This window comes from Theobroma cacao, chromosome 9, assembly GCF_053813885.1.
Source record: "Theobroma cacao isolate CCN51 chromosome 9, ASM5381388v1, whole genome shotgun sequence".
Lineage (NCBI taxonomy): Eukaryota > Viridiplantae > Streptophyta > Magnoliopsida > Malvales > Malvaceae > Theobroma > Theobroma cacao.
The window spans coordinates 45,880,512-45,895,124 of record NC_142647.1 but is presented as its reverse complement, the minus strand read 5'-3'; the positions used below and the strand labels follow the sequence as shown (position 1 = coordinate 45,895,124).

At 31.8% G+C, this 14,613-nt stretch overlaps 1 protein-coding gene across 1 annotated transcript; it reads right to left on the bottom strand.

The window, feature by feature from the left end:
• Positions 1 to 7,245: 7,245 nt before the first annotated feature.
• LOC18590307 (sec23/sec24 transport family protein) lies at positions 7,246 to 13,770 on the bottom strand. The gene is made up of 14 exons (XM_007015737.3): positions 13,337 to 13,770; positions 13,167 to 13,232; positions 12,345 to 12,398; positions 12,071 to 12,243; positions 11,692 to 11,878; positions 11,420 to 11,565; positions 11,188 to 11,342; positions 10,852 to 10,933; positions 10,643 to 10,758; positions 10,052 to 10,150; positions 9,629 to 9,752; positions 8,673 to 8,953; positions 8,033 to 8,247; positions 7,246 to 7,917 (listed from the first exon to the last, which is right to left on the bottom strand). The coding sequence occupies exons 1-14, from the start codon at positions 13,662 to 13,664 to the stop codon at positions 7,706 to 7,708; spliced, it is 2,238 nt and encodes a 745-aa protein (XP_007015799.3). The 5' UTR covers positions 13,665 to 13,770; the 3' UTR covers positions 7,246 to 7,705.
• Between the last annotated feature and the right edge of the window lie 843 nt (positions 13,771 to 14,613).

The window sequence follows — 14,613 nt, the reverse complement described above, 5'->3', positions numbered from 1 at the left end:
GGGGGGGGGGGGGGGCGGGCACCATTTTGCCTAAAGGAGTAAAGATGCTGTAAGTAAGCTAATTGGGCTGAATATGAGCCTGTTTCTTTTTCCAAATTGGACCCTCTTTTTCGTTTCTTCTCCTTTTATCCAATCTTCTTGGGCTTAGCAGGCAGGCATTTAATTGAGGCAAGGGGCTCAGGTCTGAAGCCTCGACCAGCCTCATTCCATGGGATAAAATTTATTACCTTTTTCTTTTAATTTCTAAATTTATTAAAATTTTCACATTTTACAGCTCGACATAAAATGTATATTGCTGCATTTCCATGAGATGAATAAGAAAAAAGATTTTCTCCATCTTCAATCAAACTAGTCACTAACCCGCGTTATGTAACAAGAGTTACTAATTGACATATAATTTGAATATTATTTTATTTAAAAATCATTTTGAATAGTTAAATAATTTTGATATATATTTCACCAGTGAATTGGGTAATAAAGTAATTTTTAATAACATTGTATGGGAAATAACAATAATTGTTGATAATACCGAAGCACATTTCCATTATCTAGAGGATTTTATAATAGCCCTCAAAACAGAAAAATGGATAAGAGAATTTTCAGTTCAAGTATTTAATCAAAAAAACAAATAGCTAATCCTTGTCGTGTATAGGTTATAAAGCAATACCGTAATTCAATAATGGAATTCTGAAATGAAAGATTAAATTCTAGATTCAAGAATTCAATATTTTTTACTTTTCATAAACAAAAAAAGTTAGAATTGAACAAAAGCTCCCACTGGTCGCACCTCCGCTTGCTTCTTTTGAACTTCCATCTCTTCTTTCTCTTGCTTCAAAAGTACCAATTCATTTTACACCAAAGATTCATTTATATTAGTGTATGTAAAGGGGTTCTTATGATAAAAAGAGAAAACATTATAAATAAGTCAAAGATGTATCGAAGGCGACAGAGAAGAAGATCGGAACAGTTCTTGAAGTACTTAGTATCATGGCATGAGGAAGAGAATAATAACATGTTTGGTTGGGGGAATGGCTAAGTCATTCTCTCTTTATTCTCAAGGAATTTTGGTTTCTTTGTTTGGTTGAAAAATGGTCCAAGGAATAGCCATTCCTATGGAATGACTATTCTTCAAAATCTTTCAAAACCAAGGAATAGCTAATACCACCCTCCCTCATGGTATTAGTTATTCCATGGTTAAGGAATAAATTTAAAAATTGATAAAAACAAAAATACCCCTTACAAGTTTAAAAAATTATAACTTCATTTGTATAAAATATTATTGTTCTCTCTTTCTCCTCTTTCTCTCACTTGATTCCAACTTTTAATAAAATATTAATATTAAATATAAATAAAATATTAATATTTAAATTATCAATTATTAATAAAATAAATTATAAATTATTCCTATTTAAAAACAAAATAAATAAAAAATAAATAAACATAATATAATTTAAATTAGATAAAAAATATTAATAATTAAATCATCAATTATTAATATTTTAAATAAATTACCAATTATTAATATTTAAAAAATAAAATAAAAAATTAGTCATAATAATATTTAAATTAAATTAAATATTAATATTTAAATTATCTATTATTAATATTTTAACTAAATAATCAATTATTAATTTTCAAAAATAAAATAAAATAAAATAAAATAATTGATCATCATAATATTTTAAATTAAATAAAATATTAATATTTTACAATATAAATAATTAAATTATAAATAAATATTAATATTGAAATTATCAATTATTAATATTTTAAATAAATTATCAATTATTAATATTTTAAATAAATTATCAATTATTAATATTTTAAAAATAAAATAAAATAAAAATTAATCATAATAATATTTAAATTAAATAAATATTAATATTTAAATTATTAATTATTAATATTTTAATTAAATTCTAGATTATTAATATTTAAAAAATCTAATAAAAATAAAATATCATATAAATAATAAAGGGTGTTTTTGTCTTTTTATTTTCTATTCCTTTCTTATTTCAAAATTATTGTTACCAACCAAACACTACAAAAAGTCATAATAATTATTCCTGTCCTATTCCCTTTGTTATACCAAACTAAGTAATAACTATTCTATTCTATTCCCACCTCATTCTATTCCATTTCTATCTATTCCGCCAACCAAACGTACCATAAGTAGAGCATTGTGAAGGTTCTATATATAGTGCTAGAAGTAGCGGTTACTCAAGAATAGACTTTAATAAGCGTAATGAATGATATTATTATAAAAAGCTTTAATGTGAGTAATCATTACTATAGCCCATTATGTGGATATTAAAATGGTGATTTTATTGAATATAAAGAGTAACGGTTAGAAACTCATTATATAACCATTGGAGTAATTAGGTATAATAAGACTTGTTTTCAAGTAGAAAGTAATAAAGAAGAGGTATACGTCAAAAAAAGATATATGAGAACAAGTTAAGAGAAAAATATGTATGTGAACAGATATAAAAGAAAAAGATATACATAAATAAGTACACGAGAACAAAGTAAGAAGAAGAAACACTTGTATAACGTCTTAACTATCTCCATATCTGAGCCATCAAAGGAAACTTTCTGAAACATCCCAAGATGAAAGTACTCTATAAACTCTGTCACTTATTTCAAGTTGCTTTGACTACCATCCGTCTGAAGTGGTTATTCTGGGTGAAGTAATTGTTTTACTTGTATTAGTTATTCGTATGAAGTAATGTTTCACTTGTTCTAGTACTTTTGTGTGAAATAATATTTTATTTATTCTAGTTGTTCTCATTATTATATGTATAGCACTATATTGGAAAAACAACTTTTAAAGAGAATAAGTAATAATCAAAATCAACTATCTATAGTGTAAAAGTGATTTATGAGAATTTTAATTTGATGTTATTTTTAGTTTTTGTAACCTAATCCTCTCTTTTTTTTATTTGATTTTTTATTTTGAAACAATTAACTAATCTTAAGAATTTTTTTTTAGAAAAAGTCTATAATCATATTATTATTTCATTATTTCTATTTTCTTATTACTAAAAAAATACATAATTAACAATATAAAAATAAATAAATTCTAAATAAAGCAAAAAAAAAATTGTGCACACCTCTATTACGCAGCGTTTTAGTGCTAACAATTTTATCATTACTGTCTTGGTGAAATGCTATCGTTTCGCTTAAATAAAACCTCAATCGTTCCTCTCATTTTCTTCCCTTTTTATTTTTGCTTTCTTCCTTATTAAACAACATTGTTTTAGTCACTTACAAAAACCCTCATTATAGACCCTACCTTATTTTGTTTACCCATTTTTCTCTCCTATCGCACCTTCTTTCCCTCCCTCTACAACCTCACTAGAAAAGCAAAATCTCTATCTCTAAAGCAATTGTTTCAGTCGCAGCTACCATGCGTAACTCCATTGAATTCAAGTTGTTGATGATTTGGTTAGTCATTTTCTTCAAGTTCACTACAATAACAAGATAAATCAATTGAAATAAGGAAAATGGTTACAACAATCTCTTTCACTAAAGCTTGCATTTGTGAGAGCACTGAATGTGAGTGAAGTAAGAACCAGAGACTGCTTCCAAATTTGTAATCCTTGATGATCTTGCAAGCTTTCCTTAGCTAGCCGTTTAATTTCTCCAATGCTGCCTTTGTAAATTTTGAACCCTTTGCAGCTTCAATTTTTCTCACATTTAAGGCTTGCAAAAGTGTATTTAGCTTAGAGATACTCCTCGAGAATTTTCGAAAAATGTACTTTTCAAGCACAACATTCTGTGCCTGAGCATATATGGAATCCCAAATTTGTGCTAAGCTTGGAGAGGATGATGACTTTATTGATGAACTCAGAAGCAACATCCTTAATTAAGGATGACTTGGGGTTTTGATGCTTGAGTCGAGGCAATGCGACCATGAAAAGTTTGATAGGATTCGTAAAAGGATGGGGAATCAGGAATAAAAGAGAAGAAAAAAAAGTAAAAAGCCAAAATGCCCTTTAAACATAATGAAATACCAAGAACAAGTGTTGAATGTAGAGCAACTATGTAGGTAGGAATCAATATAGTTTCGATACTGAATTTCCTTCCTTGTTTTGGCTAAAATCATACCTCTTTGGTCATCTATCCAATGTAGTGATTGCCTTTTGATCAATTTTATATACCAACCCTACAATAAACTAGACCACCTTCACCCATTCACATTATACAAAGACATAATCTATGATTTCTTCTTCCTTGTGACATAAAAGACACATAAGATCAGACCTAGGGTTATGCATCGGTCAGTTATAACCGCATAATCAACCGAAATTGTTGATTTCAACTCTAAATGGGTTGGATATTCGATACTGGTTATGACATCGATTATGGCAATTGATTTTTTTAAGTAATCGATTCAGTCGTCGGGGGGAGTTTTCCCTCCTAAATCGATTAAAAAATTAAAGGGTATTTTCTCTTTTTAAATATATAAGGGGGAAGGAATTACTATTCTAACCTTCATTAATTCCCTTCCATTTCCATCCCTTTCTCCATGATCAGCAGCTATTCTTCACTCTTCAGTTCACTTCTAAACCCTCAAACCCTAAAACTAAAAATCCTTTCATTTCACTTCACTGTTGACATTAGTTTACCACTATCGCACCATATCTGCCCTCATTCAGTCGCCTTAACCTTCCTTGTTGACTGCCTTAGCCTTACTTGCCGGTTGCCTTAACATTCCATACCCATTTTACTTACAAGGTAAAATGAGCATTTTTGTAATAAGTATTTGACTGGAAATGGTATTATTAGAGTATTAATGTTGTTTGTGAGCCTTTAATGATTGGAATAGCTATTATTAAAGCATTAATGCGAAAATATATAATGGGTATTATTAATGTTGTGACAATTGAACATTAATGCTCAAATATGTAAATTAACGCTATGATGCTTAAGCATTACATTAATGATGTTTAACCTACCGCAATGTATATTAATGTTGTGATTTGGTTGAGTGGTTTTTTTTATTCCAACTTGGACCATTTAAGCTTAAGCAATATAAATCCAGTATCGATCGAAATCGACCAAATCGTGATTGGTTTCAATTTGATCGATTTTCAGTATTCCTTGATTGATTATTAAAATTGATTTGATCGGTTTTGATCTCTTCGAAATTGATCGATGCTCACTCCTAATATGACCTAACCTTCATTCTTATTAATTCTTAAAGGTTGCCACAACAATGGAACATGCTCTCCATAGAAATTTTCTTTGTGTGGAACTTGTAGTTGCCAAATCATCTTCCAAACAACTTTGTCAATGGTGTGGGATGTAGAAAGCTCCATTGTTATCCCATTTCGTTCTTTCTTTTTTAAGAACTGGTATCTTGTTTTACATTATCTTTCCATTAATTGTCCTTTACCATAATACTCTATTAGGCTCTACTCCTCGACAAACTGGAATATTTTGAATAACTATACATATGTTATCATTCATTATGGTGGATTTCTTCAAGTTTCCAATTGCCCTCATTTCTATCAATTATTTTAGCCACTTTTTGAGAGAGTAGCCCATTAATTCTAGTTCCATTTGACTTGATAGGATTGTAGTTAGGTATCTACCTTTCTGACCCAATATTAAAGTCTTCACCACCCATCATTTGTCATAATAGATTGTCCTTCAATAAGTCCTTGTCCTCAAGAATTGTAACCTATAACCATGAAACTCTTTCCCCCTTTTTTTGCATTTAGGAATGAACTTTTAAGACACATTTGATTCATGGAATAAAATAGAATAAGTATTTTGTGATAATAGAATGGAAATGTTATTATGTAATTTGATTAATAGAATAAAATAAGATAGGAATTGTTATTATAACTTATTGTAATGTTTGGCTGGTAAAAATAATTTTGGAATAACAAATGAATAAGTGATAAAAAGATAACAATGTCCTTTATTATAATATATGATTATTTATTTTTATTTTATTTTATATATTAAATATTAATAAATTATAATTTATTTAAAATATTAATAATTTAAATATTTTATTTACAATTTAATCATTAATATTTTACTTATAATTTAAATATTATTATGACTAAAACATTAATAATTTTAAGTAATTTTTAAATTCAAAATATTGATGTTTATAATATACAATTAAAACTTAAATTCTTTTTTTTATCAAAAAAATACTCTTTATATAATTTAGTAAAATTTACACCAAAAGAAAAAATTAAGTAAATTTTTTCATTTTTAATCATTTGATTTTTATTTTCATTAAAATTTTAAAAATTTAATAATTTATTAGTAAAGTATTAGTATAATTTTTTATTTTTTTATTTTTTCTGTATTTACATTTTTCATTCTTAATTTCTATTTCCATTTAATAATTTAAACATTAATATTTTTTATTTTTAATTTAAAATATTAATTTTTTAAGTCTAAGTTTGTAATTTTTAAAAGTAAGTAAAGACATTCTAATGTAAAATGTTTTGGACTCTATTATGATATGTGAGGAATAGTTAATACCATAGGAGAGATGGTAATAGCTAGCTAATACTATGAGAGAGATAGTAATAGTCATTTTAAATTTTACAAGATTTTGAAGAATAGCTATTCCTTTGAAATGAGTATTTCTTTTTAAAAAACACAAACCACACGGAGGGAGAAATTTTTTTGAAGAAGCCGTAGGAGAGCATATTCCTTCAAAAAATTTTACCCAATAAGTATTGGGGTTTTGACGAATTTTCCAGTGTTGGTTTAGCATAGTAAGGTTTTGTTCATCGATTGTAGGCCTCTCTTTTCTTTCACTTGTGTGTAAGCCTTTTGCCCACTGATCCAATCAATTTTCCCTTCTTTATGTTGTTGCCCTCACTAAAACCTTACCATTTAAGCATTTACTTCTTCACAAATCTTCTTCGAATCTGAGAACACTTCATAAGATATACGGGCATGGCACAAACAACAGCTTTTAACAAGATTTGGTTACCCGCTCCAATCTTGCAGTCTCCCCATGTCCCTAATGTAACACTCATACGCTGCCCCAATGCAGTTCATTGCCTTGCACTTGATATTGCCCCAACTATCATGTCCCTGGTGTGGCTCATTGCCTCACACCTGACCTTGTCCCAAAATGAAGGTATGCCTAGAAAGTGTCATGGTTCTCTGCAGACGGTATTTGTAAGCAATGTGCCACAATTTCCCTGTTACAATACAACAATTTTTCTTAAAAAATGAAGCAAAGATCTATGGCAATACAAATACAAGGAATCTTCTTAATAAAATTGATTGTATCAACTAATAAACTTCAAAGAATCCCTCATAAAATTGAATTTTTTTTCTCACTTAGCATGGAAAAAGAAAAAAAAAAAAATCAAAGGTTACATTTACTAGCACTGCTTGATCCATCTGTATTTGATGTTCTAACAAAAGAATTATGTTATACAAATTTTACTGTATTTGTAATGGCAACCATTTGGTTTGTGGTGTAAACGAGTTTCCTAATGATTTACGGCAAAAAGTACAAAGATAACAACAATCACTCATTTCCAAAATGGTGTAAGGAGGAGATCCAATCTTCTTTAGGCAAACACAGCTGAACTAAGAAAACAGGAGGCTCATGTCAACATCTTTGTCATTTCTTCTCTCAACTGTGCCTCTAGCAAATGTGTAAGTTTTACTTGCCCTGGGTTTTAGATAGAAAAATGGTTCTGATACTCTCCTATTTAATGTACTCCAACACACTTTGGGTAATATCTTCAAGGAAGGATACAAAACCCATGACACTGGTTAGGCCACTTCCGTCAACGTCCTGCTCCTCAATAAGATAGTTCTCAAACGCTGTGGCATCATCCTGACCTCCTTGGATAAATAAAAGTTTCGGGGTAATACACCGATCTTGCTTCAATTTGTTAATTGTAGCCCGCAATAAACCTGAGAAGAATACGTTGCCTCAGAAGAATTCACAGCTAAAACACTTCCATTTCAACTCTTAAGAATCAACTTATGTATGAGAAAGCACTGACAAGTGATTAAGAGAAGAACTTACAGTCCTGGGGTGGAGGAAAAGGCAGGCTAGGGTCCGCTGTAGATGAGTAAAAGACAATTAGAGTTGTAAATGCATCAAGGAAAAATATTGGACTACCGCTGGTGATCAGAGCAGCACGACTCAATGAGTGGCGTGGATAGGCTTGTTTATCTGGAGTTGAATATGACGTTAACACAGGATAAATGGCACGGTGAAGAGAACTTGGTTCCAGTGCACTGCACCATCCATACAGGAAAAACATTTCAGAGTTAATTTTTATTGGGAGGACAAAGGCACAAGTGCATTAAGAGAAAATCAAACATCCATGAAAGAGGGCAGAAAATTAAACTAAAAAACACATGGTCAGCTAAACTTCCAAAATAATCAGCTAGTATAAGTTTACAGTATGATAACAATAATAGTGACAGCTTCAAGACTAAGTCCTACATTACTTAAGTGAATTCACAAAGCTCAAAAGCATGTGTCTCCAGATAAGATTCGGCAATTCTAACAAAGGTGGATGCAGAAAATAGGCCAAATGGAACAATTATTTATTCTGCAACATGTATGTGTGCACAAATGGTTCACTTGGAATATGTTGATTACTTAAGAGATTGTATCATGAGAATAAGCCAGATCCAAAAAGGTGAGCACCATATACCTGAAAAGACATTGCACATATATCCGGTAGTCAGGATGAACACCTTCTTCATGGAAGCGGAGAAGAGGATTTCGAAGCAAAGCAAAAACCAAGCGAGGAAAAGGTTGCAGTTGTGGGCATTGTGAGAATGCAACATCGATCTGAGCAGTGATCGAACTACTTCCACTCTTGTACTGGATAAGTTTAAAAGCCTCATTATATTGAGCTGTGAGAATTACTAGCCAATCATGAAGCAACATCCTGCCCTCTCTAACTCCTTGCTCCAAAGAGGCTAATATGACCTGTAGAACCAACAAGATATATATAATCTATTAGTGAGGAAATTCAGAAACAAGAATCAAGCTACTCAAGAATTTCTAAATATTTGGTGGACACTCTATATATTTTAATTATACATCCTGATCAATGAATTAAAGCATTCAATTGATATTCTGTTTTTAGTTTATCTGCCATATGCAGATAAATTATGCTGAAACCTTGGTATAAATTATTATCAATTTAACAATCTTATAATTTAGCTGGGTGACAACTTGTTGTATTAAAGCATTCAATTGATATCCTGTTTTTAATTGAATTTCTAAATATTTGGTGGACACTCTATATATTTTAATTATACATCCTGATCAATGAATTAAAGCATTCAATTGATATTCTGTTTTTAGTTTATCTGCCATCTGCAGATAAATTATGCTGAAACTTTGGTATAAATTATTATCAGTTTAACAATCTTATAATTTAGCTGGGTGACAACTTGTTGTATTAAAGCATTCAATTGATATCCTGTTTTTAATTCTAGGAAACCCAGCATGGAATATGCATACATTTTTAACTGCAAACACACACACCCCTTCCCAAACAACCTCCCTTCAAGAAAAATATATAAATAAATAAAAAGGACACAAGCACGCACACATGCATACAAGGTAGAGATAAAGAGACGGAGAAAGGAGGCAGACCTTGTGAACAAGTAATGATAGAACCGCTTCAGGATCAACGCCATCATAGAGTTCATTAGGATTTTGGGCAGTTCCATATTGCAGAGTTCGTATCCTTAGTCGCCGTTTAAGAGAATGCTTTCCTCTGTGCAAAAATATATCACATCAAGCCAAGGGCAAAAGTAGCTCCAAGAAGCAAAATTGTCAATTGAATATGCCTAATAATTTGAACTTATAGGAGATTTTGGTATTTATGATAATAAACTGAAGTCTCAGTTCTTCATACTATAGATGAGGCTATAGTTATTCGTGTCCTCAAGAATGAGACAATTCACAATTTGATCATCAATCTCAAGTATAATTACAAAAGTTTTTCAATGTTTTAGATCAACAAGGCTGGTAAGAGTGATTTAGGAATAGAATGTCCAATAGGAATGACCATACCTAGTAGAAGAAACCAATCCAGAAGTAGAGAGTTCCTCAGGAGGCACGACAACAGTGTATTGAAAGGCAATCTGCACCATAGGTTGCTCAGATGCATGTCTGCAGAAAAAACGGAAATGATTAAGAAATCTGAACCTTATAATAATAGTGCTCCTCAAATGTTTATCAACTATAAAAATGTAGCACAAACAGCGAAGACATGAAGACCAGGGGGGGGGGGGGAGGGGTAACGTTTCAAGCATTTAGGTGGTCCCCATTCGTCCAGACAAGCAATTAAAATAATGAAAAATTGAAAAAGATAAGAATAACACATGATCAGAATAATGTTGTGTAATCTATAATTATTTACAGACTACAAAGCTTAAAATTTTCCCACATGATATGAGAAGAGACAGTAAGACAGATCCTAACAAAGCAAAATGTACATCTTTTCTTGAATCTTGACAACTCAAAGCATAAAGTACAATACTAAGCTAGTATAAATCTCCATGCCAGATCAAAACCCTGCAACTTACTGCTTGATAGTGCTGAGTATATGTCCATCAAATTCAACAATTGACAATACTAGCAAAGAAAGAAAAATATATATACCTGGAAAATCCAACATTATTAGCAAAATCAAAGTCATAAGCATATGTTGCATAAGAATCACAACAAATAATGTGTTGAACATTTTCATATTGCGGATCTGGGAAGAAGTGACCGTACTGCAAAAGAATGTAAAGAAGAAGTGAAGCAGGAACCATAGACAATAGTTTCCCAGTAACACAATTTGAAAGAAGCATGAGGTAAGCACTTACAGAATGGCCAGGCTTGAATTCAGTAGACGTCCTCAATCGTAGTACACAGTTAAAAGCATATGGTCGACTTAGCATTCGATACCTGCAAAATAACATTAATTGAAAAACTGAAATGGAGTGTTCATGTCATTAACTCAAGTAAATACAAAGTGTTGAAATAAAAATATGCACTAAATATCATCTCAGTAAAAAGAATAAACTAGAAAAATTGTATTTAACCAGAAAGAAGTTATAATAATTTATATTATCCTTTTGTTATGCCATTAACCAATAAAATGTCATTTTTAAAGTCCATAAAAATCCTATGATAGAATTAAAGGAGCATATAGTACTCACATGTCCTGAGGAAGTGTTGAATCATCTGCATTTGTATACAAGAACAAAGAGCCTCCACTTTCTATGCTAAGAAATTTAAGAGAAGCCAAATCTGTATACTCATTTGTGACAGCAAAAATGTCCACACATACACCTGCTTGAACAGCCACAGCAGCCTGTACTATATGTCAATGCTACATTTCCCAGTCCACACAACTAAGATTAGGTAAAACAAAAGTCAACCCAAATCTACCAGATCTTTGTAGAATGGTGTCTGCTCAGGAAGTAAAGCACGGTCAGCATCCTCTCCTTTACTAGCATATTGCTCACCATACCTTCTTGTATCTAGCTGCCCAGGTCCATAATCAGGAGGGCCAGAGAGAAAGGCAAAGACTCTAGCTGCAGTTATGTCCAAAGGAGACAACAGCAGTAGCACATCATTTAGACATATATAATGAGAAAAAAAAAATGAGAGTTGAACACATTTGCAAAATCAGAAGAAAACCTCTATGTTTTATCACACACCTAATGCAAATGTATTTCCATATTCTGACCCAAGGTAATTGCAAAGAGCTTCCATTGCCGCACCAAAACCTCGACCACCCATCAACACGCCATCTAACCCTTGACCTGCCCCTGGGGTTCTCTCCCATGAAGTGGTTGGTCTCAGAGTTTCAAGTGCAGATGTGATACGGTCCTTACAAGTTTCAACCTGTACAGAGTTATTGACTTAGAAGACCGTATACACCCAATACAAATTAAATGTAATTTGACTGATACAAACTAGGACACACAACAATATCATAAGTGAACAACTCAACTAGGCTTATCCCAGATAAAAATGGATACCCAGATAAATCCTGTTATACCACTAAGTTTTATGAAGGGCAATAAGAATACATACCGGAGCCAAGAACTGTAACAAAGGCATGACATCTTCAAGCTCAATTGGCATGGTGCCCTCTGTATCTTGAGGGATAAAAACATTCTTTACAACAGGTATAGGCCCTTGAACATCATATAACCCTAATTTGTGGCTAAAAGTAGCGAGGCCAAACAGTGACCCAGGTGCAAGGGCTGCAATAGAAATGAAAATGAACAAAAAGAATCAACCTACAAAGGACAAAAATCAAGCATAAACAAAATCAATGAATCATTTTGATCCAGCAATAAGGAACCTTCCAATGCTGCTTGCAGTGCACTTTTAGTAAGTTCCAAAAATTCTTCGGAAGCTGCAAATAGATAAGAAATATATAAGCCTATGTACATTAAAGTATAGAAACAAGAAGATAAACAGGTGACGATCATGCATTATATCTGCTAACACTTAAAGAGAAGACCTGAGTTAAAGACCAACCATGTTACCAACTCAGTGCTTTTGTTTTTGAATGTCATACTACAAGCAACATAAGCACTCCATATATTTTTCTCTAACTTTTACTTTTAAACATTCAGAGGAAAAATTACACCAAGTATAAAATAAGCAGATTAAGCAAAATGCAATCATCCATAATATTGTGTTGACTGGCAACAACTACTCCTTGCTGCACATTCAAGTTTACTATTATTAGCAAATATACACGGACTCCACATGCGAAGCATGAGGATCAAGAGCTAGTACAAGAAAAAAAGAGCATGATGAAAAGAAGCATGAATATTTTGCAGAATTTAAAAGTGCTTCAGCACTTTGTCCCTATCACCTGTTGTATTCATACCCATTTTCAGTTTCTTATAAAATCTTGTACTTTTCCCCTTTGAATTGGTATTAACTAATACAATAATGCGAATCCAGTACTTTAACTTCAGTAATTCTTTTGATCATTCAAGACTATCCAACTCACAAGTTTTCATCCACACGAACGTCTTCAAGGAGAAAAAAGTGCAATCTCAATTTAGCCTAATATTCAACAACAATCGTAAATATAATTGTAATTTTTCTAAAAAAAAATGTGCATAACAAAAAACAATTAAAATCAATAACACAAAAACAAAAGTCTCACACGATAAATCAACGGCCGCAACATACACCGGACAAGCATGCAACATTTCCTCATCCGATCCTTCCACTACACAGCAAAAAGGGAAAAAAACAATTAATATATATAAAAAAAGAAAATTTCAGTTATTTCTCACTTTCTTCCCCATTTCTCAGTAACCAAATAACACTTACAAGGCAACTCGAGATCGATAAACGACGACATCATTTCAGCACAGGACTGAGGATGAGAGTATCTGGCGATGGCTTGAGAAGAGAGGCCGTTGAGTGTGCCGCAAAGAGAGCAATTCCAGGCCCATTGGTCGAGCTCGCAATAGGTGTTGAAGTAAGCGTAGCAATTCTCGCATCGAGGTAAAAGATGGCCGTCCGATCCGTAGACCGGCGATTGACCGTTCTCGTCTTTGGCGGTGAACGGCGTTAAGGTTATTCCCCATGGAACGCCAGAAGCTTCTTGAGCGTCGGAGTCGACCGGAAACCGTGACACCGTCGCCCGGACCGCCATCTTTTTTATTTTGGTATTTCTTCTTTTTTGTTTTTTTGTTTTTTTACTTTTGTTTTTCAATTTTTTCTCGGAAAGTAATGTGATCCATTTTGCTGGTGTAGGCTAGCTAGTGAGTAGATAGGGAAGGTGTGGCGCGGCGTATGTTAGCAAAGCTGATACACGTGAAGATAGCCAATGAGAAAATGAGAATATACCACGTTGGAAATTGATTGATGACGTGGCATATCTTTTTTTTTCCTATTCAAAGAATTTACTCCCATTTGTATTTTGAGTTTTGACTTCAATGACTCACACCTGAATTTTTAGTGTGTTAGGTTTTCAAATATATTTAAACAATCTTGCAAAATATAAATATATATTTAAATAATATTACTTTTTATTAGGAATTGATGTCTTTCTTTTTTGAACATAACTAGACACGGGTCTCTTTGCACTCCCTCTCTTTACTTCAACAGTAAACTCTGATCTCTTTGCGCCCTTTTCTTTCTCTTTCTCTTTGCTTCAATATCTTTTCTCTTTCACACTCTCTACCCTCCACGTGGTCAATTCTGAAAACCCCATTGATACTTCTTTTTAAATATGTTATAAATAAACATGCCATTATTGTATCAAATGTTTGAGTTTTGATATTGATTTTTTTTATTTAACATAAAATAATTCAAATTGATTCTTTGAACATATACTTATCATTAAATTTAAATTTTTTTGTTATTTAATTAGAAGAGATTTAAATCTTATTTTAAATATAAAATATATATATTTATCATTAAATCAAATATTCGAATATTTTGCTGAATTTAGACCAAATACTTAATGATCCATTGAACCTAATACTTGGATGCGATATTCATCGTGCTTTCAAGTCAGGTTAGAGCATGGAAGTTGGAGCATCAAAAAGAAACTCTTCCAAACATAAAGGCTTAAACCATCCTTCGATCAAAGAGAAAAA

Bases quoted from the DNA above. Each gene is read 5' to 3' on its own strand.
- LOC18590307 (XM_007015737.3), bottom strand. From the start codon at position 13,664: ATGGCGGTCCGGGCGACGGTGTCACGGTTTCCGGTCGACTCCGACGCT. The intron at 12,244-12,344 runs GTTCCTTATTGC...TTTCTATTGCAG, and splicing joins ACTGCAAGCAGCATTGGAAG to CCCTTGCACCTGGGTCACTG. The intron at 8,954-9,628 runs GTCTGCCTCCTT...TTGGTTCTACAG, and splicing joins TATCATTACTTGTTCACAAG to GTCATATTAGCCTCTTTGGA.